General features: G+C 53.1%; 1 protein-coding gene across 1 annotated transcript; it reads right to left on the bottom strand.

Moving 5' to 3' along the window:
* Positions 1-77: 77 nt before the first annotated feature.
* Positions 78-27,596, bottom strand: nedd9 (neural precursor cell expressed, developmentally down-regulated 9). Its single transcript, XM_079749183.1, has 7 exons — positions 27,376-27,596; positions 13,473-13,850; positions 4,896-4,997; positions 4,084-4,236; positions 1,903-3,168; positions 1,544-1,633; positions 78-877 (listed from the first exon to the last, which is right to left on the bottom strand). Exons 1-7 carry the CDS (start codon positions 27,385-27,387, stop codon positions 311-313), a joined length of 2,568 nt encoding a protein of 855 aa, XP_079605309.1. The 5' UTR covers positions 27,388-27,596; the 3' UTR covers positions 78-310.
* Between the last annotated feature and the right edge of the window lie 72 nt (positions 27,597-27,668).

Below are 27,668 nucleotides of genomic sequence, written 5' to 3' on the forward strand. Positions count from 1 at the left end.
TTCTGTATATATATATATATATATATATTATATATATATATATATATATATATATATATATATTCATACCATACTCATATAAAACAATCTACACAAAAATAGATCACATATATATACAGAACATAAAATAGGGTGGCTATTTACAACATCCAAAAACATCCTTTTTTTAAGATTAATGAAAAGCAATATATATATATATTTCATCATAGATAAATGTTCACGCGCTGCGGTATCGTCTTTGGGCGGAAAAACGTACTCGACCCAAACCCGGCAATCTCCGGCGGCGGAAAAAAAACAAAATGTCTGACGATCACAAAGCGGCCATTTGCAGCAACTGTTCCTTAAACTGCTGCGCGTGGTGCGAGAGCTCCGTCACGCGGTCCACCATCTCCTGCACGGCGCCCGTGCTCGGGTAGTTCAGGGCGGCCATCTTGGTGGAGCCCACCACCGTCTTGAGCAGGTCGCACAGCACGTTGCTGGCGTTCATCACGCGGTTCGCCACGTCCGGCGCGCTGGCCTGCCGCGACAGCGTGTCGCCGATGAACACCAGTTTGTGTGCGCTGAGGATGACGAACTTGCCGTGCGCCACGAAGATGCGAGGCGGCTGGCCGGCGCCCACGCAGGCGAAGAAGGCGTCGACGGCGTTGAGGAGCGTGACAAAGTGCTGCTCGCACTGCTGGGCGTAGAACACCAGCAGCTGGCGGTCGTGGGCGCAGACGCGAGCGCCGCCGCCGCCGCCGCCCGTCGTCGTCAGCGGGAGTGACGGGGTGTGGGAGGAGTCCGAGGGGGGGGAGGAGTGTTGGTGGGACACCCACTGGGTGATGTCGTTCTCCACCGGCTTGGCCACTTCCTGTTCCAGCTTCTTGAACTGGTTGATCTGGGAGGAGGGAGAACACATAAATACAATCGTTGAGTGAATGGAGTCGGAATTTTCCACTGGCATCTTTCAACTGGCATCTTTGCACTTGGTTCTATGAACATCCTCACTGTACCGACAGCGATATATTGTTTCTCGTTCTTCTGACAGATATTATCATTATTATTGTAACTTGCTTTGGATAAAAGCGTCTGCTAAATGCCCCTAAATGTTAATGCAAATCTTTCAACTGCTCTGGAGCGTTCGCTAAAAATGAACACAGCATTTGAATTCTGACCTTTGCCAGATGACTAGCAACTAGTGTGGATAGGGAGGTTATTGTGTTGGATGAACCCCTCGGAATTGAAGGTTAATCTCATGTTGCTGAGGGGCTGTGTAAGAGGCGAGGAGAGAACCATCTGTACATTATGCTGATGGAGCAGAAGTCACCCATAGCGAAACAGCTCAGATCTTCCTGATTGGACTACTCTCAGGGGCTCTCAGTACTGCTCCCTCCATACAAGACTGCAAATGTCAGCAGCTGTGTTTGTCTGATCAAAGATAGGAGACCTAAATAAATGCCATCTGTGTCATTCGGGTGGTTGAAGGACAGGAAGTTGTTTATGAACTCATTTCCTTCCTGATCTTTCATGTGGGATCTGCAGAGAGCGAGGGGAGAGGACTCACCTGTTCCTGACCCAGCTGCACTTTGCTCTGCTTGATGATATTCTCCTTGTCCAGAAGCTCCTTCTGTTGCCGTTCAAAGTCTTCTTTGCCCTGGGAACAGTGAAGTGCTTTCGGTAAGAATCGGCTTAAACTCGGCCTTCAAACTGTCGTTTTCATCCCCAACTTGATGATGCTCCAAGTTGACGAATCGATATGTAGGTGGCTATACAACTTTAAAGTATCAGACTCAACATTTGTAACTAATAGTCCTACTCAACGGACCCATCATCAACATACAAGATAAACCACGGAAGAAAGAATACCGGATACAGACAATAACACAGACGACGCGGGGCCCACTTCTACTTCAGCGCCCTTACCTGCAGATGCACGTAGTCGTAGTCCTCCATCCAGCTCTTGACGCACTTCTCACTATTGTTCATGTTGTCCTTCTCCTGGCCCGAGGGCACGGGGAAGGCCTTCACCTGGCAGCCGTAGTTGTCGTTGTCCGGGGACGGGTAGGGCAGCGGGTGGCTGAGGCTCTCCTCCGGCGTGCCCCCCCGGGAGAAGGACCCGTCCCCCATGCTGCGTCTGAAGAGCAGCTCGGCGCTGCCGTTGACGCTGGAGGCCAGCTGCTTGACGTCGTCCGGCACGGTGCGCGACACCATCACGAAGCGGTCCAGCTCGTCGCTCTTGGCGTGGTGGTGGTGGTGGTGGTGGTGCTGCCTGGAGGAGGGCGCCGAGGCCAGAGTGCCGACCGCCCAGCCGCAGGCCTCCAGGGCCTGGTAGGTCTGCAGCAGGATCTGCTGGGAGTCCTCCAGCCGGCCCAGCTGCCTCCTCAGCTTGCTGTGGAGGCTGGGGTCCGACAGGGCCGTGGCGTTGGCCGCCGCGCCGCGCCCGAACACCAGGAAGTCGCCCAGCGCGGCCCGCACGCGGTCCAGCACGGCGCGCACGTCGTTGGCGTGGCGCTCCATGAAGGGGAAGGTCCTCCAGTGGGGGGAGGCGGCCAGCGTCTGCGCCGCCCCCACCGAAGCCTCCACCGCCTGCTGCAGCCGGAACATTCTCTGGACGGCGGCGTCCAGGTCCAGCGCCAGGCGGCCCTCGGCGCCGGAGCCCGTGGAGGACGAGGAGGTGCTCATGCTGCTACGCGTGCTCCCCGTGCTGGAGAAGGACAGCCGGTTGACGCCGTCCGTCACGTCGGTCACGGCCCGCGGCGAGTCCTGCGCGGGCAGCATGTCGTACACGCCCCGCCCTCTGTCGCAGCGCTCGCTGGCGGGAGGGAAGGCGGGGGTGGCGACGGGGGCGACGGCGGCGGTGGGGGCCGCCCGGTGGTGGGGGAGCGTCTGCATGCCCCGGGGGATGTCGTAGAGGTCGCCGTGGCAACGAGCGGCGTCGGAGTGGTGCGTCGGGGGCGGGACGTCGTAGATCCCCTCGTTGCCGTTGGCCCCCGGGTAGTGGAGGCGGGCCCCGGGGAGCTCAGAGTTCGGGGGGAAGTCGTAGGGGGACTCGGGGCTGACGGGGGGCTTGGTGAGGGCCGGCGGGGGCACGTCGTAGATGCCCTCCTGGGGTTGTTTGAGCGGCTGGGGGAAGTCGTAGGTGCCCTCCTGCAGCGCGGGGGCGGCCCTGCACGGGGGGACGGAGTACACCTGTGTGGGGCAAAGGAAGAGCACTCGCATTAGAGACCACACGCACTGTCTTTATAAAGCGCTTTTCTACATTGCATATTGCAATTGGGCACAGCAGCGTTTCAAACCGGATGCCATTGGCCAGCCCTGTGCTAAATTGAGGAAGTGAGTGTCTCTCTGGACCGCACAGCACTACAGTTTTTGCAAAACCTTGAAAATCCCATGAAACCCTGCCCATCCTCCAGTAGTCAGTATGTAGAGCCCAGGACCCAAGGCCTCCGGGGCAAACGCCACCCGCACCACAACTCACGGTGGATCTGTCGTGACGCACAACGGGCCCACGGCCCCACCGGAGAGGGGAGGAGGAGGAATAAGGCGACAGTCTCCTAAAGCGATTTCCACCGGGGCCTCAGAAATCCACCCATTACTGCGAGACGACCATGCCATCACTGTAATTAGGAGCGACGCAAATAACAGGTTCCAGCATATTTCAGGTTATTACAAACAAACCGACGGGGCCCTAAGCCTGGCAGGATCTGGAGACCGGGGGAAACCTTAGAAGCTCTCGAAAAAGCCACCATTTATGGGCCTGGGCTTTCTTTTTTAACCCCCGTTGGAAAGTTCTCAGGCAGAGAAACCATGAAGCAAGGGAGTTTTGGTTGAACACAACTGGAAGAGAAGGCTTTCATTTGGGGGCCACCGCAAGAACGTCGAGAAATATATTTGTTATATATTTATTTGTGAAGGCCAATTAAAAGGAAAACACAGCGAACGGCGGACCGCGGACGGGACATTTCTCTGGACGTGGACGGAGGCCACTTCCTCAGTTCAACAGGACCGAAACAAACCTCCGGTTGCTTGGCTTGGCCCGCACGTCTTTCATGTGGTGGAGGTCTGAGATATTTTTGGACGGATATTGATGGATGTCCTGCGTACCGCTTGTGAAGAGGGGGGTATGTCGTAGATTCCCTGGTTCCGAAGATCGGGTTGAGACGGAAGAACGTCGTAAACTCCTTCAGGGCGCGCGCTGGCGTGCTTCCCGCTGTACAGCAACGATCCCGACGTTTTGGCCGGCGGAATATCGTACACCTTTGAGAAAAGAAACGGAACAAAACATGTCACTTTAGAGCAGTTGGCCAACTGTTTTTGGGGTTCGTAGACCAAATTGCGGGCGGTTGTAAAAGTGTTGAACCCTGACTCGGAGTGAGTGAGTCAGTTTTACTAGACTGAAATCCAAGCCTGTATCTGGGATGGGTGCCAGCCACCCCCCACGACCCTGACCAGAAAATAAACAAGTCAAGAAACAGATGGAAAAATAAAAAAACTTAAAAATAGCCCTTTTTGTGTTTATGTCAAATCTACTCAGAATAGGGGGTCTGTAATTACATCGGATAAAACTCCCAACAGAAAACACAAACAGGAACACCACATTGCCTAAAAGTATACACAGTACTGAGTACTTTATAGTACTTTATAAACCCAAGAACAAGACGACCCCTTTGCATTGCGACTAATTATTTTATTCCATTATTGTATTTACTGCAGTAATTCAGTACCTGCCATCGATGTTCCCGACACTAACCCTGACTCCAGGCCACTCTGTGGCTTTATTCTTAGCATGGGTAAACCCAGGGTGTCTTCAAGCCAAACCCTGTGCTAACGACCCGTCCTCCTGTGCCAGCTGAACAAGAAGGGGCCCCCACTAAGTGTGTTTGTGTTGGAACTGCAGGACCCCCACGTCTACATACCCCTTGAGCCGCTCTGCAGGGGGGCACGTCGTAGAGGTCCTGCTGGTTGTGCTGACCCGGGCTATAGGTGTAGGACTGTCCCACCCTGGTCGGGGTCACCACCTGTCAGAGAGAGGAAGAGAGAGAGAGAGAGAGAAGTGTCGTTAGTTCCTCTGTGTATAAAAAGACAACTGGCCCATGTTTTTCTTTAAAGAACGAAGCGGTCTTGACAGATTCCCCCCTATCTCCTTAAGCAGTATTGGTGACCCCTCACATGTTTCCCTCATTCTCTCATTGTATCCTCTGTCCCTCCCCTCTTTCCTCAAGTCCTCAAGCCATCGAGCCAGCTAGTGCCAGTGCTGTTACACAAGACTCAGATGGACTTCAACAGCAAAGCAAAGCCCTGCAATCTCCCTCCGCTCTCCGTGTGTTTAGGGCTCTTTTCGTGCGAGCTTCCCCTCCAGACCACAGGGTGAAGCCCAACTGGAGCTCCGAAGCCCAGAGCTACTGAAGGTTCTCCAGGAGGCTGTCGAAACACACTTTAACAGCACATTAAGGAACCACACGGACATCTCTGTCACTAAACAGACTTTCCCTGGCGGTTGGACCCACAATGTGTTCCGTTCCCCTCCAGAACCTCACCCTGACCCTTTTAAAGGAATAATACTGGCTAGAACATGTTGAGGTCGCCACAAAAACGTCTAACATCTCACATCATCGACATTCCAGGTTTTATTTTTCCGATATGTACATGTTGTACTTTATTCGCTGGTTGTTTGTGTCAGGGTTTCCGACCAATCCGCTTGGACCATATCTCACTGATACCATACAGCAACCACGCCAAACCATACCTTAACTTAATCACCTCTAACTTAATGAGCGAATGTAACCATGTCTAACCGAAAACTTGAACTAATCCAAACGTGGCCACATTTAACACTTTACCTGAAATGTTGCCATCCTTCATCTAATAACAAACGTTTCATAAACTCTGGAAAGTTCCCCCCTCGGTCCATCTGTGAATCAACACGGCATAGGGTAGGGTAGGGGTGCGGTGTGATGTTAGCTGGGAGGCTGAGGTCATTTGTTTTGTTTCCATCTAAACCCATTCTGCTCAGAAGTGCCCCACAGGTCAAACCCGGGCAAGAGAGGAAATAGCTTTTCCAAATCTCTCTTTCTCTTTCACTTGAAATTAACAACAACAGTCTTAATGCCTTAACGTTGGGCTGCCTGCAGTCTAGTTTCCCCCCCTTTTCTCTATATTCCTTCCTGCGCTCTCGTTCCTGGCATAACTCCTCCCGCTTTCCTTTAGAAGTAGGAAGACTTTGAGAGATTCCTTGCTGCGTCAGACAGAGATAGGAATGTTTGGAATGCACCACCACCACCCACCCACCCTAAAACCCCCTCCAACAGGAAGGTTCATCACAAACAACAACACACGGCTGCACTCCTATCATCTCAACTACGTTCTTAACATATCCCATAATACTAACATCCCTGGTGAGTTCCCGCTTCCAGGCAGACTGGACAGAAGCACGCAGGAGACTTACACTTTTAAGCCACAAAGCATTGGAAACAAACAGCAGGATTACAAAGAGATGTTCTCGGGATTTGGAGGAAAGAATAGTCTAACAATATACCGTGAGTCATCAGAGGAGAGCCAGTGGGCAGCCGCCGAGCCCAAACCCCTCGCTGGCGGGGCAAAGGGTCAACAGAAAACAATTTGTTTTTGCCCCCTCAATGTTTCTGATATTTGACAAAATTACAATATTCTGCGTCATGGATCAACGGGGGGTCTGATCGTGGCTTTGTGTGGGAAAAGTGTGTGGGGGGGGGGGGAGAAGAGAATAGAGTGATGAAGACAAGCTGGGGGTGTGTGGATGGGAGGTGGGGGGGAGCTCGCCGGGGGGGGGGCAGGGGTTGAAAAGGAAAACGCGAGTACACACCGCCTAGTAAGGGAAGGAATGCCATTCAGAGCGGTGTGGACTCACTGCATCACAATTCCATATGGTTCTCATAAGGACAAGTCCAGCGCCCCCCTCCTCCATCAGTGATTTAAAGGGGCTCCTCGCTGGCATTCCTGTGTGTCCATACATCAGCCCCATGAGGGGGGGGGGGGGGCGGGTCCTAGTGAGTCACCTCAACCCCCGCGCGCAACAATGTCCCTGAAATAGGCCGCGGTGGAAACGGAATGACAGATTAACTCGCTCTCGATTTCTACTCCCCGCACGCTGACACGCTCATTGTTGACACGCCCCCCCCCCCCCCCCCCCCCCCCCCCCGTCGACTAGGCTCCCAGACGCAGCAGATGGGTGGGGGTTTGGAGGGGGGCCGGGGTGCGGAGCGTGATTTCCGACACAGAAGGTCATGATTTTCGGGGAAAGACCTTCGGAAAATATCGGGCGCCGAAAGGGGAATCTCTGGATTTACTGGCGTTTGTTCCACAGAGTGAACCAGGAAAGAGACTCTTCCTCCTCTACCATCTCAGGGCCTGTTGGCCCCGGGTTTATGTGTGGTCAGGACTAGTATAGAAGGAACTCTTTCCCGACTATGACACTCATTCACACACACGTACACCAGTGCACACACAAACCAATCCAATATCTCAGGGCATGTAGTCCCCGGGTTTATGTGTGGTCAGGACTAGTATAGAAGGAACTCTTTCCAAGCTGTGACACACGTACACACACACAAGCGCACACACAAACATGCCCAGATACACTCGCACACAGGTGCACACAAACCAGTGCACACACACCGGTGCTTACTCCACGCCCTGTGTGTTTACCCAGCATGCTCGGGCGGGGGTGACTGCCGGGCAGTGCTCCTATAATCACCGCTGGGTAAATATTTACCCCGGCGCGCTGGCGGTGATCAGGCATCTCATTGGCCGAGGGGGCGGCGATGACATCACAAAGAGTAACAGCTAAGGTGTGGGAGGGATTCGTCACGCCGATGAAGAGAGGGACGGGCCCACTCGGCACCCGCGGCCGCCATTACGGAGTGTTTCGTCGGCGTGTAGCCTCGCGGTGGGCGGTGACTCACAGGCTTCAGACGGGCCGCGGCACGTGCTCTCTTACCCGGGGGGGCAGGTCAGAGTTTCTCGGTCGGTGTGTTATTTCGAAGGCGCCCTCGTCTGAGAGTCAACGGTGAGGTCACGGGGGTCGTAACGTGCCGAGCCGAGGCTTGAGATATGGTCTGAGTGTTGCGGGGGCTGCAGGAGAAGAGGGACTGCACTGGAAACCAGTTTGAACTAGTTTCAAACCCGGGATTAAATCCCTGCAGCAGCCCGAGAAGGGAGTGCGTGAGTGAGTGAGTGAGTGAGTGTGTGAGTGTGTGAGTGAGTGAGTGTGTGTGTGCGCACGTTTTCTATCCAGTCTCCATTTCAAACCCGATGACAAATCCCTCCCATCCCATTGTCTGGGTTCGTCTTTTTTCCCTAAATATCAGGTATCCGACCCACCTCTCTCCCAGTGACCCCCGGCGGCCTTCCCCCCCCCCTCCCACTCATCTGTCAACCCCACCCACGCCTCCCTCCACCTCCCCTCTTGTCCTGCTCTCATCACTCCCCCTTCTCACCCACGCTTCATGGCGGTGTACAAGGTCAGAGTCCCACTATCTCTCTTCGCCCCCACCCCGGACCACCTCTTGCTTCCATCAGCACCAGTAACTAAAGGTGACCCGCCAAGCCAAGGGTAAGCCCCCCAGCCCCCAAAAACCGGGGGGGGACTGGGAATGCGATCCCCTCCTCGTATTCCCGGAGAGACTCCGCACCACCCCGAGCGGCGGCAGCGGCGGCGTTTGGTTCGATGCTCGCTCCGTCACCCCGGGGGAGTCGTTTCAGCGCCACGACAACACGCTCGTTCCGCTAAGACGCTGCCGGGTTCTGTTCTGAGGACATGGAGCGCGCAGTGTTTTTCCAGCTAATTTCTCAGCATCTCCCTCCCTCCCCCACCCTTCCTTCCTCCACCCGTACACCGAGAGATAATGTTTCCGTCGCGCTGGCCTATTAAGGCGGCAAACTCATTACTGCAGGTAATTAAGTCTAGCGTCCCACAAGACCGTCAGCCAGCTCAGGATGGGAGAGGGGGGAGGGGGGGTGAACCAAAACAGAGAGGGACAGGGAGGCGGGGGGGTGATAAGAGGATACCCTGATTGGAAGGACTAATAAGGATCATAACACCCCCATGCAACCATAGTTTTAATCCACAACACCGGGAGCCGATTATCCACAATGGAGACAAGTTCAAACAGAGAAAAAAAAACGATTTGCTTTTCGTGTCGGCTTTCGAGGAACGACGATTATCGGTCGACAATCGCTCCGATGTCTGACTCTCCGACGGGCAGAAAGAAACCTGCAGAGGGGGAGGGGAGGATAATCCTAGGGAAGACGAGGAGTGTTACGATGTCGACCCCAACAGGGAAGAAATGTTACCTTTCAGCAAAGCATTTCCTGCCTCCGCCGTCACCTCCGCCCCCCCTCACCCCGAGCCCTGGCCCGCCGGAGGGCAGCGGGTTCCTGCGGTTCGTTCTCTCCGCCAAGCGCCTCTTAACCCGACCAGATTTACGGCCCTGCCCTCGCGGTCAGACCATTCATCACGGAGCAACCAAGTAGAGGGGGGGGGGGGGGGGGGGGGGAGCAGACAGGCCTCTGAATGGGAGGTGAGCGCTGAAGGAAAGGGTCATTCCCTCCTGTATAGTGTACCCTGGTCCTAGAGCCGAACCAACAACAGCCCATTCGTTACTGATAACCCGAGTCTCCTTGTGACGGCGTTATCAAGACCAGCCGCCACGCCCGTCGCCCTGAAGTCGAGGAGTCCATAGCGCGACAGTTACTGGAGACTTCCTCCCTGGGAGTTGATTAGCGGGACGTTGATTAGCCCCTTGAGTCGCCGTGGCGCGGTCGAAGAGACTTATTGGAACAACAGGGCGGGGGGATGGGGGGAACGGGACTGAGCCAATCAAGGAGGAAATGCCCATAGACGGGGCTACAGGAAGTGTGTGAATGCACATACAGAAACGCACACACAGACACACAAACACACAATGGCCTGGGAGGAAGGTGAAGATAAGACGACGGGGGAAAGGCCCGTGATCTTTGAACCCCCCCCCCCGGTTCCTTAAGAACATTGACCTCAGAGTGTGAGTCAGAGAAGGAGGAGGAGGAGGAGGAGAGGAGCAGAGTGAGTAAGAGAGCGGGAGGAGGAACAGAACCACCTTTCAGAGCCAGGGATAAATCAAAGAGGGAGCCGGATGACTAATGACGCCTCCTAACAACAGCCTGTGATAGAGGGCCGACGCCACTGGTCCCAGCCCCCTCCCAGTCAGAAAGCTCTTTGTGTGGCCGGGAGGAGAAGAGAAGGCCCCCCCCCCCCTAAGGAAAACGTCTTCCACAAGCTGGTGCCACTCGGGGGGGGGGTGGTGCCCAGTGTCGGGGGGCCAGCTGTGGGGTCCTCGGAGGCTCTCACGCCGCCCCGCCCTGAAGGTTCACCCCAGGACAAGGCCTCTGCGGCACAGAGCAAACCAAAGCCGGAGTTGCCCCGGAAAAGGCAGCGTAACAGCAAACCTCGGTCTGACCTTACATGTGGAGGCCCCCCACCACATGAAGGGCATGACTGCCATGACAACCTGCCCCGCAGAGCTGGGTTCTCACAGTCAGGGCGTGCGTGCACAAACGTACGCATGCACGTGGGCGCGTGCACACGCACGTTGAAGGATGTAGAGGATCCGGGGGGGGGGCGACTAGGGTAATATGAGAGGGGATTGTCAGACTAGGAGGGCTTCGTCATATTTGAGCCAGCGGGGGAACGACGACGAAACAACACAACATAAAACCACTAAACGCGCACTGTACCACAACACAGGGTCAGCCTAGGGTTAGCCTAGCAATTGTTGGTGCTTGGCATTTGGTTCTGTGAACATCCTTACTGTACTGATGGCGATATATTGTTTCTCTTTCTTCTGACAAATGTTCTACGCTTTGGATAAAAGCGTCTACTGAATGCCCCAAATTTAAATGTAAAAAAAGGAAGGATCTACCCAAAGAAGGACTGTCTTTAGTTTTTTTTGAACGACAATAGTATTGCCTGAACACTATATTTCTTACTACAAAAGTGGAGTGCCGTGCATGACTGACCCGCAGCAGGCCCGGTCACGAAGGGGGTTTTCCAAAGTGCGATGGGGCTGTGCGTTTCTGCCTCACTGCAGTCGTTGCTTATTTGAAATGACTTGTCTCTTAAAGCACAGCCCACACGGCCAGAGAGTTCAAGCTGATGCAGGGGAGGACGGAGATGACTGGAGAGTTTAAGAAGAGAGGTTTTTTTCAAAATGAAACAAGAACTGGGTCAAGGGATGTTTGGAGAGGTGAATCCTCGTATGCACACAGTAACAACACGTGTACACACACATACACACACATGAAACGCACACAGACACACACAGACAAAAGGCCATGCAAACAGGCATGCACATACAAAACCACGTACACACAGATACAAAAACCTTTAGAGAGACACGCACGCACGCACGCACAAACACACACACACACACACACACATGCACATACACACAGGCGATTTCATGCTTTAATGGACTGAAAAGTGGCTGCAAATGTCCCCACTTCGGCGACCACAGATTGGAGGGTAAGCTAAATGTCCGAGACCTAATTTAATTCCTGCTAAACGCTATAATTTCACCCTTGGAGTTCTCAGCACAAGAGCTTCTTTCATGAGGAGCACATTATGTTTTCCATGTTATCACTGGAGTCTAAGAGGTGGCTGGGAATATGTTAATACAATTTCTCCACAAAGTACAACCTGAGTGTGTGTGTGTGTGTACGTGTGTTTATAGGTTGAGGTTCCCCTGCATCCTGGCATTTATGATGATATGTGTATATTTTGTGTGTATATTTTGTCAGTGTGTGTGTGTGTGTGTGTGTGTGTGTGTGTGTGTGTTTATATGTTGAGTTTCCCCTGCTTCCTGGCATGTGTGCTGATATGTGTATATTTTGTGTGTGTGTGTGTGTGTGTGTGTGTGTGTGTGTGTGTGTGTGTGTGTGTGTGTGTGTGTGTGTGTGTTCTTTGCACTCATGCACATTCACTGATTGACAGGTCTGTGATTCTGAGTCAGTCCCCCCTCCCCCTTCCCCCCACGCCCGAGGGTTTCAGAGAGGCTTATCTCACCCCTTTTCTTCTCCACACACACACACACACACACACACACACACACACACACGCACATACGCAAACTCTTTTGCCCCGCTCCGATGGCAGTCCTACAGCCATTTAACTCGGTGGAAGCGGCCGGAGCAAGAGACGGGCCCGGATCGTGGAGCGGCCGTCTATAATGAGGCCTACTCCCCCGGCCTGATGCCCTGACGCACACGGAGCCCGTGAACGCCTCATTACACCTCGTAGGCCCCCTCCTTCCCCCTGCGTTTTCATTTCCTCTCGCTTCAGCCCCTCTGACCGAAAAGACAAGCGCTCAAACAACTGCAGTGTGAGAGTCAACACACGCGCACAGAGAACCGCACAAGCACATACAGAAAACCACAAACAAGCACACGCACACACACACACACACACTCACAAACGTACAACCACCCACATGTACACTCACAGGCACACACACATACACACGGGCAAACACACACACACACACACACACACATACTCTCACACTCTCACACTCGCAATTTATTCTGAGAACCCGTTGGAAAACCCCACGACTGCGTGATTATATACTGCCCTATCTAGCCTAGAGCGAAACAACAAGATGGAGCCTTCCCTCTCTCGGTCGTTCTTTTATGGTGTCCGGCCCTCGGACCTCGAAATACACGCGGCCAACCGGCCCGATCGAAAATGGAAAGAAAACCATTTACTGCCTCCCGCGGCCGAAGCCAAACCCCGGCGCTGTGTTCCAACGGGTCGGTCCCGCTACCGCTTCAGAACACGGAGACGACCCGGGGCCAGGCAGCCGGCCCGACGGTACGCCGAGGCCCAGTTTGGTGCTGCTCGCTTATTTCCATGTGGCGCCCTACTCTGCTTTGCCCCGTGGGTCTCTGTGGCTGCACTGGTCCCGAGCACAGCCAATCAGGGCTCCTTGTGTCATGAAACTAGTAAACACAGGATAAGGTTCTGCGGTGGGTGCCGCTGGGCCAAGCAGGAACCCTGCCACTCAGTCCACAGTGCCTACCCATAATCCCTCTTGACTCTGGACGCAGTCCAATCAGAGTGGAGGTGAGCGGACAGAATTGTCCCATGGGTTGTACGTGTTTCCATACACAGGGTACAGTGTTATTGTTTAACTAAGGTGTTGTTTAACTCTGTGTTCCATCTCTTTTCCTATTCACTACATTGATCTCTGCTCATGTTTTATGCCCCATTTGCTACTTCTCTCTCTCTCTCTCTCTCCCCCCTCCTCTGTCTCTCTCTCTCTCTCTCCTTTTTCATCTCTCCATTTAACTCCATCTTTCTTTCTCCTCATCTCCCTCTCTCTCTTACTTCCTTTCACTCTTTGTTCAATCTCTCTCTCTCTCTCTCCCTCCCCCTCTCCCCCCTCTCCCCCCCTCCCTACCTCTCCCCCCTCTCCCCCCCTTACCCTGTTGGGCGTGGTGTCCGGGGTGGCCAGCAGGGCGGCGCTCCTCTGGGGCACCTGGTACACTTCCTGCTGGGGGGAGGGGGGCAGCTGGTACACCCCGGCCCCCTGCTGCTGGTAGCCTGCCGCGGGGCCCCCCAGGGCGGCGGGGGACGGGGCCCGGGCCGGGGTCGGGTTGGCCTGGGCATCGAACATGGGCCCGATGAGCAGCTTGAGGCGGTTGCCGGGGGCGATGCCCTGGCGGCCGTGCAGGGAGCAGAGCCACCAGCCCTCCAGGCCGCCCGTGTTCTGCTCGATGACCGACAGGATGTCACCCTTCCGGAAGGCCAGCTCCTCGGGGGACTCGGGCGCGTTGTCGTACAGAGCCTTCGCCATCATGTTCTGGGGAGGAAGGGGGGGGGGGAGGGGGGGGTTAGCGACATTAGCACTGAGCCTTTGAAACTGTTGTGGTGTTAGCCGATGTAGCTAACATCAAGCTAACAAGGGGGCGTGGGGGGGGAGGTAGCGGTTAGTGTTGTGGTGTTAGCTGATGGAGCTAACATCAAGCTAACAAGGGGGCGTGGGGGGGGAGGTAGCGGTTAGCGACATTAGCACTGAGCCTTTGAAACTGTTGTGGTGTTAGCTGATGTAGCTAACATCAAGCTAACAAGGTGGGGGTATAGCGGTTAGCGACGTTAGCACTGAGCTGAGAAACTGTTGTGGTGTAAGCCGATGGAGCTAGCCCTGTTGTGCTAGGTACTGCTGTGATGTTAGGAAGTTTCTAGCTAATGTAGCTAGCCCTGTTGTGCTAGGTACTGCTGCAGTGTTAGCTGATGTAGCTAGCCCTGTGGTACTAGGTCTGGTTATTTTTGGAATTGTCTGAAGCCGTATTTACTGTTAAGCTAGGCTATCAGGCTTATTATTAGCCACAATTGCCCTAAGTAGGGCTGGTTTTGGGAAAATAGTAACATGTGTGTTTCGACAGAGACAGCTGGTATTCAACCCAGAGGAAATCCTGTCGGCTATTAAGCTACGCTCACATGATTCATACGGCTCCGTGTGAATTAGCTTTCGAAAAATACTAACATGTGTCACTGCTAAACCTAGAGGGAACCCCAAAGTTCATATCGTTCCAAACTCCACGGCGTGGCGACATTAGCCGCGGTGAATAATACCTCGGTAAAGCACGTCCCGCCTCAGTCGTAATTACAATGCAAATTGCTTTAGCCCGCGGGTCCGTGCCAGATGTCTTTCAAAGTGATTTGAACCTAATAGGATTGCATCGGGCCAGGGCAGCGCTTCGGGCCACCGGCTACCTAACAGGCTTGCAAATGGTCCAGAGATAAAGACTTAAAACCACAGATCTGGAGATTAAAAAGGGAAAAACCGGGGAAGGACACTGTTCTCCATGCACGAGGAGATTAGTGCTAATTGGCCGAACTAATGCATCTCATTCGTATTCCCCTACGGCCTCTCGTACGGAGGCGGCCAGTGTCGGTCGTCAGACACTCTCTCTCTTTTCACCTCTCGATATTCGCTCGGTTCCAGGAGAGAGGGACCGATGTTGACAGGCCTCTTCCTCCTCCTACTCCTCTTCCCCCCTTCCTCCTCCTCGCTCAATGGCATTTTAATGCGAGGTCCTGATGAGGATTAGCAGAGATTTTCTAACATGATCTCCGTGACTTCCTTAAGACGGATTTAACTCGACGCTGTCTTCCTCCCGTCCCGTAGGAAAACCTTTTTTGATTGAGGTTGTAACATCTTCAGGAGCGAATCGCGCACATTCCAAAACCAAACATTGCACGCTTTGCTGTTATCTATCACTGCTTTTGAAATTGCATGAAAACGCCTTGAAGATTTTCTTCCCAAGAAAGTAAAAGGAAATGAACTCCTGGCAGGAGACCAGTCCAAAGCCCCAGAGTACTGCGGAGAGTGCCGAGGAACACCGCAGATTTCAGATCAGCTTTCTGTACGTCTTCATAAAGTCATCATCTCTCCGCATGGTGAGTCCTTGTGGCTGGAAGAATCACTCGTATCGGATCGTCTCGGGACACCGGCCCGGATTCCAGATCTGAGGCAAGACCGTGGCACACTGAGGGGAAAACAATACCGCTCGGGCCAATCAGGATGGAGGAGGGTGTGCATGAGCGTGACCTTTTAACACGTGCAGAATAATGTAATAATGGACCCGCAAACACACACAAACACACTCTCTGTTACGACTGGAAGATGGACTGGATTTCGTCCGTTTATCCAAGACAAACGTTCCCTAAACCTCCTCCCCTTTGTGGTCCTGGGTGAACTCTTTGTTCCCCGTGTGGTCTCTGCCCCGTCACGTGGGATCCAGGAAGGAACCAGGAAGGAACCAGGAAGGAACCAGGAAGGAACCTGGGGTGTGCTGGGCTTTGTGCAGATTATTTCTACCCCCAGCTGTGTTTTTATCCGTCCTACCTGGGGGCTCTGTGCTCCCCCGTTCCCATGGGAACCTACGGTCCACTGGGTAATGTAGTTATCAGCCCAGCCGGAGCCTGGTCCGGCTGGCTATTGTCTCACAACGTGGGTTATGTCACAGCCTGAAGTGGGCAACACCCAGACGCAAAAACCTCTCCCACGGCCCTCCACCCCAGGCCCGACCCCACCACCACCACCATCCTTTCCTTCACGACTACCCACTGGCTCCTGAGGCAGGGCATCGCTATTAAGCTAAGCTGAACTGGTTCATAGACCTGTTGTGCTGAGTATGGCTAGTTCCGGAAATGGTTAAGATGTGTCAGGACTGAGACAGAAGCTATTAAACCAACTGGGAGTCCAGCATTGATGTTTCTGCGATGCCGCCCACTGGCTCATCCGGGGTTGCAACTGGGCTTTAGTTCGACCTTAGAGGTCGTCGTTGACCAAGGAGGGCGGATCCTGATGCTTTGTGGTTTGTGAGGATCCAATCGATCCAATCACGGCCACCGCCGGTGATGCCACCAAGACGCCACTAACGCATCTGGTTACTCATTCTGCGAAAGGAACTAAGATGTTGTTGAGATGCAGACGGTGTCTCCACACCGTCGCCGGCGTGATTGGAGACAATAGACACAGCATGAGTGAGGCTGTGAATCCAGAAGTGCTAAGTCATCGCTGTGCTGCAGACTAGCGCCGTGGTTTGACAGTGAAGCCTGCCAGGGTGAACTCCCTGCTTCTGCACGTCCTCCCAGGAATACACAAGGACAGACAGACTCCCTGGCCTGCCCTAATTACAGTGATCTGGGAGCCTAATCACCCGCCTGAACAACAAGAGCCTCTGCTCTGGCGACAGGGAAACATGAACACAGAGATGGATCTGGGTTAGCCTCAGCCCAGCGCCAATGCACTTAGCTAAGGGGGGAGGTAAGGGCTGAAGGAAAATGGTCATCTCGACTCTCAGTACCAACAACGTATATATCATTTTTCAAACATGCTGACTCTTGAAGAGTTAATATATACAATTCTACGTTTCTGTTTCTAAAATGGATTGGACCAAATCCAAATAAGTGTGAAGGTTGTAGAAGTTAAAACTCATTGGGATGATTGAGTACGCCTTATCTGGTGTTTGTCTCCTAAGTGTACTTCAGTCAGGGAAATACTGCAAACAGCAGGAGTATCATCATCATCATCATCATCATCATGCTCACGGGCATCCATTTAACTGCGCCCAGCTGCTGGACTTTCCAGCCGAGCGAGACCGACTTCATGGAAAACTCCTTCAACAAACAATCTTCCTGTGCTGTTGTTGTTTGTTCCGGGGCCAAGGAGAACGGCAGACTAAACACTTCTTTCCCAGCTGAAAGATTCCTCTTCCTCCTTTGATGGGGGGTATTCATTTATTCAAACCGATCACTGCTACAACTCGTGGGAGTTCAACGAAACACAAGCCAAAACATCCGAATGTATTGCTATAAAGCTGTTCATGCACTGGAAATAGTTAACACAGTAATGGTTATCTTAAATAGAAAACGAACGATAGAAGACGATTTTGACATGTAGAGATTTGCATAAACATAACAAAGAAATGGACGCAAAGTGAATTAAAAAACCCTCACAACGAAGCATCTAACAATAAAGGAAGCAACGGCTCTAGGAGCTCTAGGAAAAGCTACGGAGCGGCCCCCACACAGGTCGGGCCCCTGTAAACAAAGTCCTCTGTAGAAGCCGCCACTTAAAAGCGGACGGACGATTCCTCTCCTTTGTTTGCGTTTGTTTTGTTGTTGTGTCTGTCGCCGGTCGACACACACATGTAATCGGAGCAGGTGAACCCGGCCATTAACGCTGGGCGTCAGAACACGGGGATAAACACGAGGCCCCCCGGGCCCCTACTACTACACAGTCCTCCCTCCCCCCACCCACTGCTCCCAGGGCCGTAAACACATGTGTTTGTCATTTGATAGGGAGGGCCCCCGACGACTCATTCCTCATGCTGGGATCCTACCGGCTTCCAGGAAGCGCGCTGCGTTCACAGGCTGTTTAAAGCTCTCAGACATGCAGGGCCGCTGCGGGCCCCGCCACCGACAGAACCCGGGGAAGGTTCCAGAATGTGTCTGGGCGATTAAACGTGGCGGTCTGGCGAGCGTGAGGGCGTTATTTTAAGTGGCGCGGCATTGAACTCGACGCCTATATTTCCCTCCGCTGGTAGCGTTCTAACCGTGAAATAAGTCTCTGCGGCGTACTTTGTCTATTTGTGATTTGTGAACTGTTTTTTGTTGTTTGTGATGTTTGTTTTGATGTTTGTTTTTGGATTTTCTTTCACTGTTATTGATGGAAAATTAGTTTGTTTCTTATGTAATCTAATGTTTTATGTGTAGCACAATACAAGGCAGTTAAGAGTTCAGATAAACACACACAGAAGCACGCACGCAAACACACACACACAGGTGTTGCCGTGAAGGGCCCTTGGGGGTCTCGTTTCGGGCCCTTGGAAACATCTGGCCCTTGGACGAGGGACGCGTGTGCCGCCATGTTTTTCTCATTACCGAAGGTTGAAAATCGTACGCGGCTCGGCCGTCCCCCCCATCTCCCACCTAAGGGGGATTCTGAACCCAGACCCCCAGAACCAGAGCCGTGTCCAGGGGTGGCGGGCTCCCAAGCTGGCCCCTTTCCAGAGAGTGTGTGTGGGGGAGCCAGGGAAGGAGCCAGGGGCCCCCAGACAGTAAACAGAGCGCTGTCCACTGGTGTCTCGTTGCAGCCCAAAGCGGCCCTTTCACTGTGTGTACTGAGAGGGGGGGTGGGGTGTGTTGCTGCTGACCAGGCCGAAACTAAAAAGACCGGCCCTTGCGTAACGGTTCCACTGAGAGGAGCCCCACCTTGGCGTTCAGCGAGCCTCTCTCGCTGGTCCCTCTAGTTTCTCTGTTCTCTCTCGCTCTCTCTGGTCGCTCTCTCACTCTGGACTCTCTCTCTCTCTGGTCTCTCTCTCTCTGGTCTCTCTCTCTGGTCTCTCTCTCTCTCTGGTCTCCTTCTCTCTAGTCTCAAAAATCTCACTCTCTCTCTCTGCCTCTCTCTCTCTGCCTCTCTCTCTCTCACTCTCTGCCTCTCTCTCTCTCTCTCTCACTCTCTGCCTCTCTCTCTCTCTCACTCTCTGCCTCTGCCTCTCTCTCTCTCTCTCTCTCTCTCTCTCTCTCTCTGCCTCTGCCTCTGCCTCTCTCTCACTCTCTCTCTCTCTCTCTCTCTCACTCTCTGCCTCTGCCTCTCTCTCGCTCTCTCTCAGGGTGGCTTTGGCCTGCTCTCTCTCTGGGGGAATGTGTGGACCAAATGGAGGTGGTGGTTAGGGTGAATGAGCTCACTCCTAGGACGGGGGTGGTGGATGGTGGGGGGGGGGGCACTGTTGAAGAGCCCAGTTCACGACCACACCGACACCGCCCCACACACAACAACAACAGCACAACTCCACATCCCCATGGCAACAGTAACAGCTCGCCCTCTTAACAAGACAAACCCCGTCCCAGCCGGCGTTTGGCTATAAACAAGTCTCCGCCCTGCGAGTGTCCCACAAAGCCGTTGGTACGTTCCCGACTTTAGGAACATCATCACCGACACGCTGTTGCTATAAACTGAACCTCCCTGAGCATCACCTCAGTGAGCCTCAGTGAGGTGGGAGGGAATTAGGACCGTACCACTGCTCCACAAACTCCGGGGGGGGGGGGGGGGGGGGGGGGTGGTGGGGAAGCACGGCTGAACCAGCACACTCATTTGGCCTCATTTCCACATCAGGTAAATATAGAAAATAATTATAGTAATGATGGTGCTGGGGAGCTAGCGGCCGGTGAGCCTCAGAGTGCTAGGGGCTGATCCGGGTGAGAGGCAGTTCAACTAAATGGACCGCGAGGGGGGAGGGGGGGGTGGGAGGAGAGGGAGAGGGAGGGCCGGGGGGGTACGACTGACCCGTGGGAAAGCGTTCAGAGGGCTCACTACATGGTAATTTCTCAGTTTGGAGAGTTTTCCAGGCAAAGCGAGCCCGACCCACTGATTACAGCCTCTCTCTTCTCCTCTCTCTCGCTCTCTCATGCTCTCACTCTCTTACTCTCTCACTCTCTCCCTCCCTCTCTCTCTCCCTATTAACGTAATTGCACAGCAGGCTGGGGTGAAGCTTCACCCCGGCTATTTCTGTAGAAGGGAGAGAAGGACAAAGAAGACGAGGAAGTAAATCCAGGCAAGTCGAACGCTAATGTGCTGTGTCATAACATTGGCGTTCTCCTACTTTGGGCGTGTGGGATCTTTTCCTGTTCCTCGTTCCGCCTCTCGCGGCCGTCGGCGTGACGATGACGGATGCCTTGTGTACGCTCGTGTAAATCAATACCCCGCCACGCGTCTGAAGGCGCTTGAAACGCGGTCAGGAATCAATCTCTCATTAGCATTAACCGCCCGCCGCGGCGATCACATGACCCGCTTCGGAGCTCGCCCCGTGGTCGGACAGATGTCAGGGCGAATCGAGATCGCTGAACTTGGAACAGCTGGCATAAAGAGCCTCTCTGATTCGTCGATCAAGGAAGATGAAACCGTAACCACGATCATTTATTTGTGGACCATGGTCATCACACAAGCAAATCAGTGCACTGATATGTTAGTCGTTAGTTCCCCGTAGCCCAGTGACCTTGTCTGTATCAGCATTGAGTCACTCAGCTGATGCACATGGGAAGGGATGGGATAAGACACACCCACCCCACCCAGAGCCATAACATATACAGACACGAGCATGGCAACGGTACCTCTGACAGGATGCCGTGGGCCATGTTGTGTCTGTGACGCAATGCATGGTGGGAAACACCACCACACTCTCTTTATTATCTCAACTGGAGTTTGATAGTCTGGCAGCATGATGCTATCAACGTGATAGCTTCTCTCTGAGGGACACAGAGATAGCATCGCGCTGGTGATTGCTGTGCTTGATGCACTTTAGTTGTGCGACAAGATGTTTGTGTCAAACATACAACTCCCCCAGAATGCTTTGGTTTGTCAGTGGTCAGTTTGTGGTAAGTTGCCGCGTGGGAACTGCATCAAAACATCCCCAAACTGAGTTAAACTCTTATCCACAAGAGCAATGCAGATTATGCTAAATATGTGCTGAGGTTATTGCCAGACGCACCACATCTATTGTTTAGAAGAGACGGAGGGGCTGCAGAATGTGACGCTGTCTGGCAGCCAACAGCTCCGCAAGTGTTCATAGCATCTTAAGCTTCTCTTGGTTCACAACTCTCTTTGTTTTGAGGTCAATTCAAGGCAAAAATGATTAGAACGTCTCCCCCCCCACCCCCCCTTCCTTATGCAATCCCCAACTCCAGTAACTCCAGAAGACCTTGTCTAAATATGTCCCAGTCCCAAATCTGTTACCAGTCAGGACGCTGCTTTGAAGCGCTGAGGACGTAAATCTAAAACAGGACAGTGGAGATATGCGGGGTGTAATCTTTCAAAGGGGTGTCTCGAATGGTGTGAGGAAGAAGCTACCAAAGAAAAAACACTGACGCGGGTGGGCGGCCATGTTGTGTAACTGCTGTCTTTTTTAAAGGATAATTTGCAAGTCATGCCAGGTCTGCCTGACGACGAATCTAGGCTGCGCTGGCAGTGCTGGGCCAGCATCCAAATCCATCAGTCTGGCTGGGAGGAAGAGGAGGAGGAGGAGGAGGAGGAGGAGTAGGAGGAGGTGGAGGGGTGAGAGAGACAAACGAGGAGGGAGGAGGAGGGGTGAGGAAGATGAACGAGGAGGAGGAGTAGGAGGCAGAGGGGTGAGGGAGATGAACGAGGAGGAGGGGTAAGGGGTGAGAGTGAGGGAGGAGGAGGAGGGAGAGGAGGGAGAGTGGGGGGAGGGAAGTGGGTTAGAATCAAGGGAGGAAGAAACGGGGGGGTGGGGGAGGGTAAACAAGGAGAGGGGGAAGAGATGAAGGAGAAGAAGAGTAGGGAGCGAGGGGGGGGAGGAAGGATGCAAGGATGGGAGGAAATGGGTGAAGGGATGAGGGTGGGAATGAAGAGAGGGGTGAGGGAGTATACAAGGGAAGGAGAGAAGGAGGAGCAATCAAACAAGAAGAGACGTGAGCAAGTGTGTGTGAGGGATGGAGGGCCGGGGGGTTGAGTGAAGAGGGGGTGGATGGGCAGGAGGAAGATGAAGAGGAGGAAGAGGAGTGAGACAGATAGGGAGGGAGAATGGGGGGCGCCAGGGAAGCAATGGAGGGGGGGAGGTAGGGATCGAGAGAGCTTTGGAGGAGACTTTGTGGGTGCCAAGTGAGGATCCACCAGCAGAGCCTCGGTCTTACCCCCAGAGACGGAGGCTAATCCCTGAAAGCGCCGTACCCCTCCAGGGCATGCCAGTCGGCCGCACGGATATCCCCGCCTCGCCACCTCCGAGGGTTTCGCATACGAGGGGGATAGTCAATGAGATGCAGGCGCATCCCCTGTCGCCGCGATTTCACGCTCTGCTCAGAGGCTTCCAGCACAGGGCGAGCTTATCACAGCCCAGGGTTAGGGTTAGCTGCCCTTCAGCGAGAGGAGGAGAGACGCCGCCGCCGCCACCGCGCTTTAAATGCACGAGATTTAAAGGTTGTGTTTTCATTGCTATAGTGCGTCTCTTCTCTCTGCTCTCTCTCTTCGCGAAACATGAATACAGCGCGGTCTGCTCTGCATACCATGTCAAGAGTTGGACCCCCCCCCCCCCCCCCCCCACCGCCCCGCCCGTGCCGAGCAGGAAGGGGTCTCGACCCGGCAGCCAGTACAAACACCGTCACGCGGGACACACTATGTACACGCACCCTGTGACGGGGTTCGACCCCCCCATCGCCGGGTGTGTGTACGTAGCGTGTCTCACGGGTCGCTAAGGCAACCAAACACAAGTGTTTGTTGGGTGAGTGCGGGGAGGGACGGTTGGCTGCCGGGGATGTGATGGCGGAGGTGGTTTGGGTGGAGGTGGCGCTGTTACCAGTTGGCACTGGTGTTTGCACCATGGTCACTGGGAGACGCTACAGTGGTGGTGGTGGAGGTAGTACTGGGACCAGTTGGCGCTGGTATTGGCACCATGGGGCTACAGTATTGGTGGAGCCATGGTTGATGTGAAGCAGCCTTTGCTAATAGTTTGTTCATAGTAGTTTATAGTTTTTAATTATTACTTTAATTTGAGTGCTTTCTAAGAGCCCCATAGACACTTTACATTCAAAGGGGATGAAAAAAACGACTCGGCAGTTTTATAAAATGATAAAAAATGGTTTATCCATATGTTGGGGGGGATTCGGTTCGAGTCTGAACAATACACAAACTTCCTCTCGGATTCTCCATGTCAAAAGTGTTTTCTCCGCACAGCCCAGTGAGCTGACAGGCGAGACGTTCGGGTCGTTCCTCTCTGGGATTCTCACTCACCCCCCCCCACCCCCCCCCCCCCCGGTTAGTTTTCTCCTCTCCACTTGGTTGCTAGACGGCCTGCCCCTCCAACTGTTTTCTTATGGTAATGCTGTGGCCCCGTCGAGGGGAACCAGCAGGAGCCAGAGGGGCCTCACACAGACCGGAGGAACGCTCTCTCTTCACGCTCCCAACATAACTCCTGCTTTTTTGCGAAACCCGGAATGTGTGTGTTGTGCATTGCAACGGGTTCGGAATGGGCGTGTTGTTGCGCTGAATGTGTGTTTGGATGCTTTTGGAATGATAACACGGTTGAGTGTATTGTTGTAATTATACTACAGTAAACATACCACATCATCGTACATCATACTGTGTGACATTGAACTATGTGATGAAGTAAAGATGACGAATAGGACACCATTGAAGACGAGGGATGCCGTTGCTTGCTCCTGAAAGGTGTTGCAGCTTGTGAGAGCCAAGGCACACCGCAGACCACTGTTCCCTGTTAGCCTGTTAGCGTGGTGTTAACCTGGTGTTAGTATGGTCTTAGCCTGGTGTTGGCGGAGGCCGATACATGTACAGAGCATGCTCATCAGTCTGAATAACTCCCCACGTTTCTGGAGAAATGCTCTTCCTACAGAAAACAGAACACCACTGATACTTATACTGCAGTGCAGGCGGGTACATTTTAAAACACACACACACACACACACACACACACACACACACACACACACACACACACACTCATGCACTCGAACATATGGTCTCAGACATTTGCCCTCAAATATACCATCCACACACACAAACACACAACACACACACACACACACACACACAAACATCCTGTTGTGTGCTGCAGCAGACCTAGTCATTAGAAAGCTGACGGGTCGGGGGGGGGGGGGGGGGGGGCAGCATCTTGAAACTCTTGCGTCCGTCTCCTCCGCATCCTGAGAGTTCGGTAGTCTGGAATGTTCTCAGCCATACGACGTGCTCCACCGACTCCTAATTCTCCCCTCCCCCCCTCCCCCAATACCCTCTTCTCCCTTCCCCCCTCCTCCTCCTCCCTTCATCCCCTCACCCCGACCCTCTCAACTTCCTATCCTTTTCATTTTCTCTTCAGTCCTTTTCACAATCATCCAGCCCTCCCCCCCTCCTCCCCCTCGCTCTCCCCCTCGATCGCCCTCCCTCCCTCCCTCCCTCTTTCTCTTCAATCACTGGCTCTGAGGACAATGGCATCCTCCCTCTCCTCCATCTCTCACGTCTATGGCTCTCTCTCTCTTTCTCTCCCCCCCCCCCCCTCTCTCTCTCTCTCTCTCTCTCTCTCCCCCCCTCTCTCTCTCTCTCCCCCTCTCTCTCTGTTCCTCTCATCTCATGACTCTCTCTTTCATCCCCCTATCTATGAAAACACACACACACACACACACACACACACACACACACACAGGGGCCAGGACTCGGGGTTACCTTAGTGCTCTTGAGCTATTTGTGGCGACGTAACAGAAGACCCAGGAGGGTAAATATGAGTGTAAAGGAGGAGCTGGGAATCTGTTTTTAACTGGTCCCCTCAGGACAAAACGCTGGAACGCTATTGGTTAGCACGGGGGCATCGCTGCCTGTCTGTCTCTCTTGGTGTGTGTGTGTGTGTGTGTGTGTGTGTGTGTGTCCTGCAACAGGTCTGTCTGTCTGGCTCCTTGTCTGTTTGTCTGTCTGTCTCCTTGTCTGTCTGTCTCTCTCTGTGTGTGTCTGTCTGTCTCTCTCTGTGTCTGTCTGTCTGTCTCTGTGTGTGTGTGTCTGCCTGTCTCTGTGTGTGTGTGTCTCTCTCTCTGGGCATCCTGTAACAGGTGGCCAGCTGTGAGGTAGCAGTCTTCCCGGCCGGTCCTCCCCTAGGTCCTCCTAGCCTCCCTAGCGATGTCAGCGAGCCGACCACAAACACTTGACCGTTCTAACGAACAAGGAACCCTTAATATAGAGATGAGTAATAGACCGGCGTTAAGAGGCAAACACAGACACCGAGCGTTGGTGGTGTGGCTGGGGTTGGTCAATATTTAATGGCGCTGAAATGCAGTTAAACTCGTGGCGTTGTGTAAGACCCGCGGTACTCAGGGAACACGGTGTGTTGCCTCACAATGTGTCAGTGTGGGGCTGGGGCCTCTTTCTCTCTCTCTCTCTCTGCTTCTGTCTCTCTCTCTCTCTCTGCCTCTCTCTCTCTCTCTCTGCCTTTTTCTCTCTGCCTCTTTCTCTCTCTCTCTCTCTCTGCCTCTCTCTCTCTCTGCCTCTCTCTCTCTCTGCCTCTCTCTCTCTCTGCTTCTGTCTCTCTCTCTGCTTCTCTCTCTCTCTCTCTGTACACACCCTCCATGTCACACTTCTTCCTGTATTGCTTCAGGCTGATAGGTGATCACATTGTGGAGAGAGAGAGGGCCTCAGTACAGAGCTGGAGAGACGGCCGCCGATGCTTCACACGGGGTGGGGACTGATACCAAGCAAAGTGTTGGAAGGCATGGTGTGGTGCTCATCGTCCCTTCAGTAGGTGCTTGTTTACCGCAGCTGTCGTGAGCAAGCGAAGCTGAAAGGAATGCAAACCCGACATCTCTGATCCCGACAAACAGATAAAAGCAACGGAATCTTGGAAGGCCCGATGCTCGGTAACTCTTTCAAAATAAAAGCATGACTAACGGCCCTGATTTAGAATCCTCCACATTGTCTAGATAGCTCTACAAACTGCAAACCTTCATCTCTGCCTGGGCCGATGACCAAACCACTACTGTGTGTGTGTGTGTGTGTGTGTGTGTGTGTGTGTGTGTGTGTGTGTGTGTGTGTGTGTGTGTGTATAAGTGTGTGTATATAAAGTCAGTACATAACAAAGTGAACGACTTCTACAGTTCTCAAACCAAAGTCCACCACTGCCAACATCAACCAAAATCGACATAACCACCCTGTTTTATCAAGTCACAATGAGGTTAGAACAGAATCAATCGGGCACAACTGTTTTTAACTCAATGCCTCAGAGAGCAAGCAGGGAAAGCAGTAAAAGTGTAATTATCCTGAACCCAAAACCCCTAGAAAAAAAACGTTCTCAGGAGAAGGCTGCTGCAGTGTGTTTGCTTTCCAAATATGGGCGTTTATAGACACGGTCTTATGTGGCACCAGCCTAGTTAGTCAGCCAACCTCTTCAACTCCCACAGCCTCGAGTAAACACAACGGCCCCTTGACCAGACCACCGTAGTTGGAACCGCATCGTCCCATTGGCTACGAGCTATGACATCATGACAACAGGCACTGTTTCATTTTTAATAAATCCATCACGTATTGAAACTAAACTAAATCCCCATTACCAAACAAAGAATCACAGCATAATCTGTACTTTGACATTCGCAGACGGACTACTGATTTTCAGCAGGGACTCTTGGACAAGATTGTGCCACTGAGCACGTCCCAGACCCATTATAGACAGATTTATCAGGGCGAAAGTCCTGACCCACTTAAGATAAGGGACCGTCCATATCTGCGTGCCAAGTCATCCCGGTGCGCCAGCGGTACCAGGGTTAAGACTGACCATTGACTAAATAGCTGGTGGCTCAGCGGTACCAGGGTAAAGACTGACCAGTGACCAGAGACCCGGTGGGTCAGCGGTACCAGGGTTAAGACTGACCAGTGACCAGTGGCTCAGTGGCAAAGCATAATTTAGGACAGCGACAGTGTCATTAAAAGCAGAGCTAATATATATGTGTGTCAAAACTGCCCATGGGTCCATTACTGCCTGCTGCGTTATCGGAAAGAAGGCAAAATCACCATTCCGTCTGCATATAGGGCAGCATCTCAGTAAACGCCCAGGGATTTTCACGCACATACATTTTTAAAGCAATACTTCCCCATCGTTATGTTTAAAACCAAACACGGTCAAGTGTTGCACAGACTTCAAGTGTCCTAACGCGATCATGCGCCAATGAAAGTTTCAAGTCTAACCCATGTTACATACTAAGATTGTTCTTTAAATATTAAACATATCTTAACTGCTCTTAATAACAGTACGAGAGGGAAATAAGTCCATCGTAGCCTCGGATTAAAGAGATCCTGTTTCATCACCACTTACTTTGTATTTCATGGCGATCGTCTGCGTCCTCTTCTCTCTTCTGACTCCGGGAAAGTTTGAAATATCCTCTTATCGCGCGTCAGGGGTGGGGGGGATACAGAAAGGGGGTCCGCGCTATTGGGGACCCATGCAGACTCACAGCGACGCAGAAAGGGTCCGGCACCACAGTGATCCGCACAATAGAGTCTCTATCAGGGTCTGAGCACCAGTCCTCTCCTCTCTCTGAGAGACCTCTTCGCGTCTACTACTTGCGCCCTCGCAGCTCCGAGGCACGAAACGCTTCCTATTGGTCT

This window comes from Pollachius pollachius, assembly GCF_949987615.1.
Source record: "Pollachius pollachius genome assembly, chromosome: 13".
Classification (NCBI taxonomy): domain Eukaryota; kingdom Metazoa; phylum Chordata; class Actinopteri; order Gadiformes; family Gadidae; genus Pollachius; species Pollachius pollachius.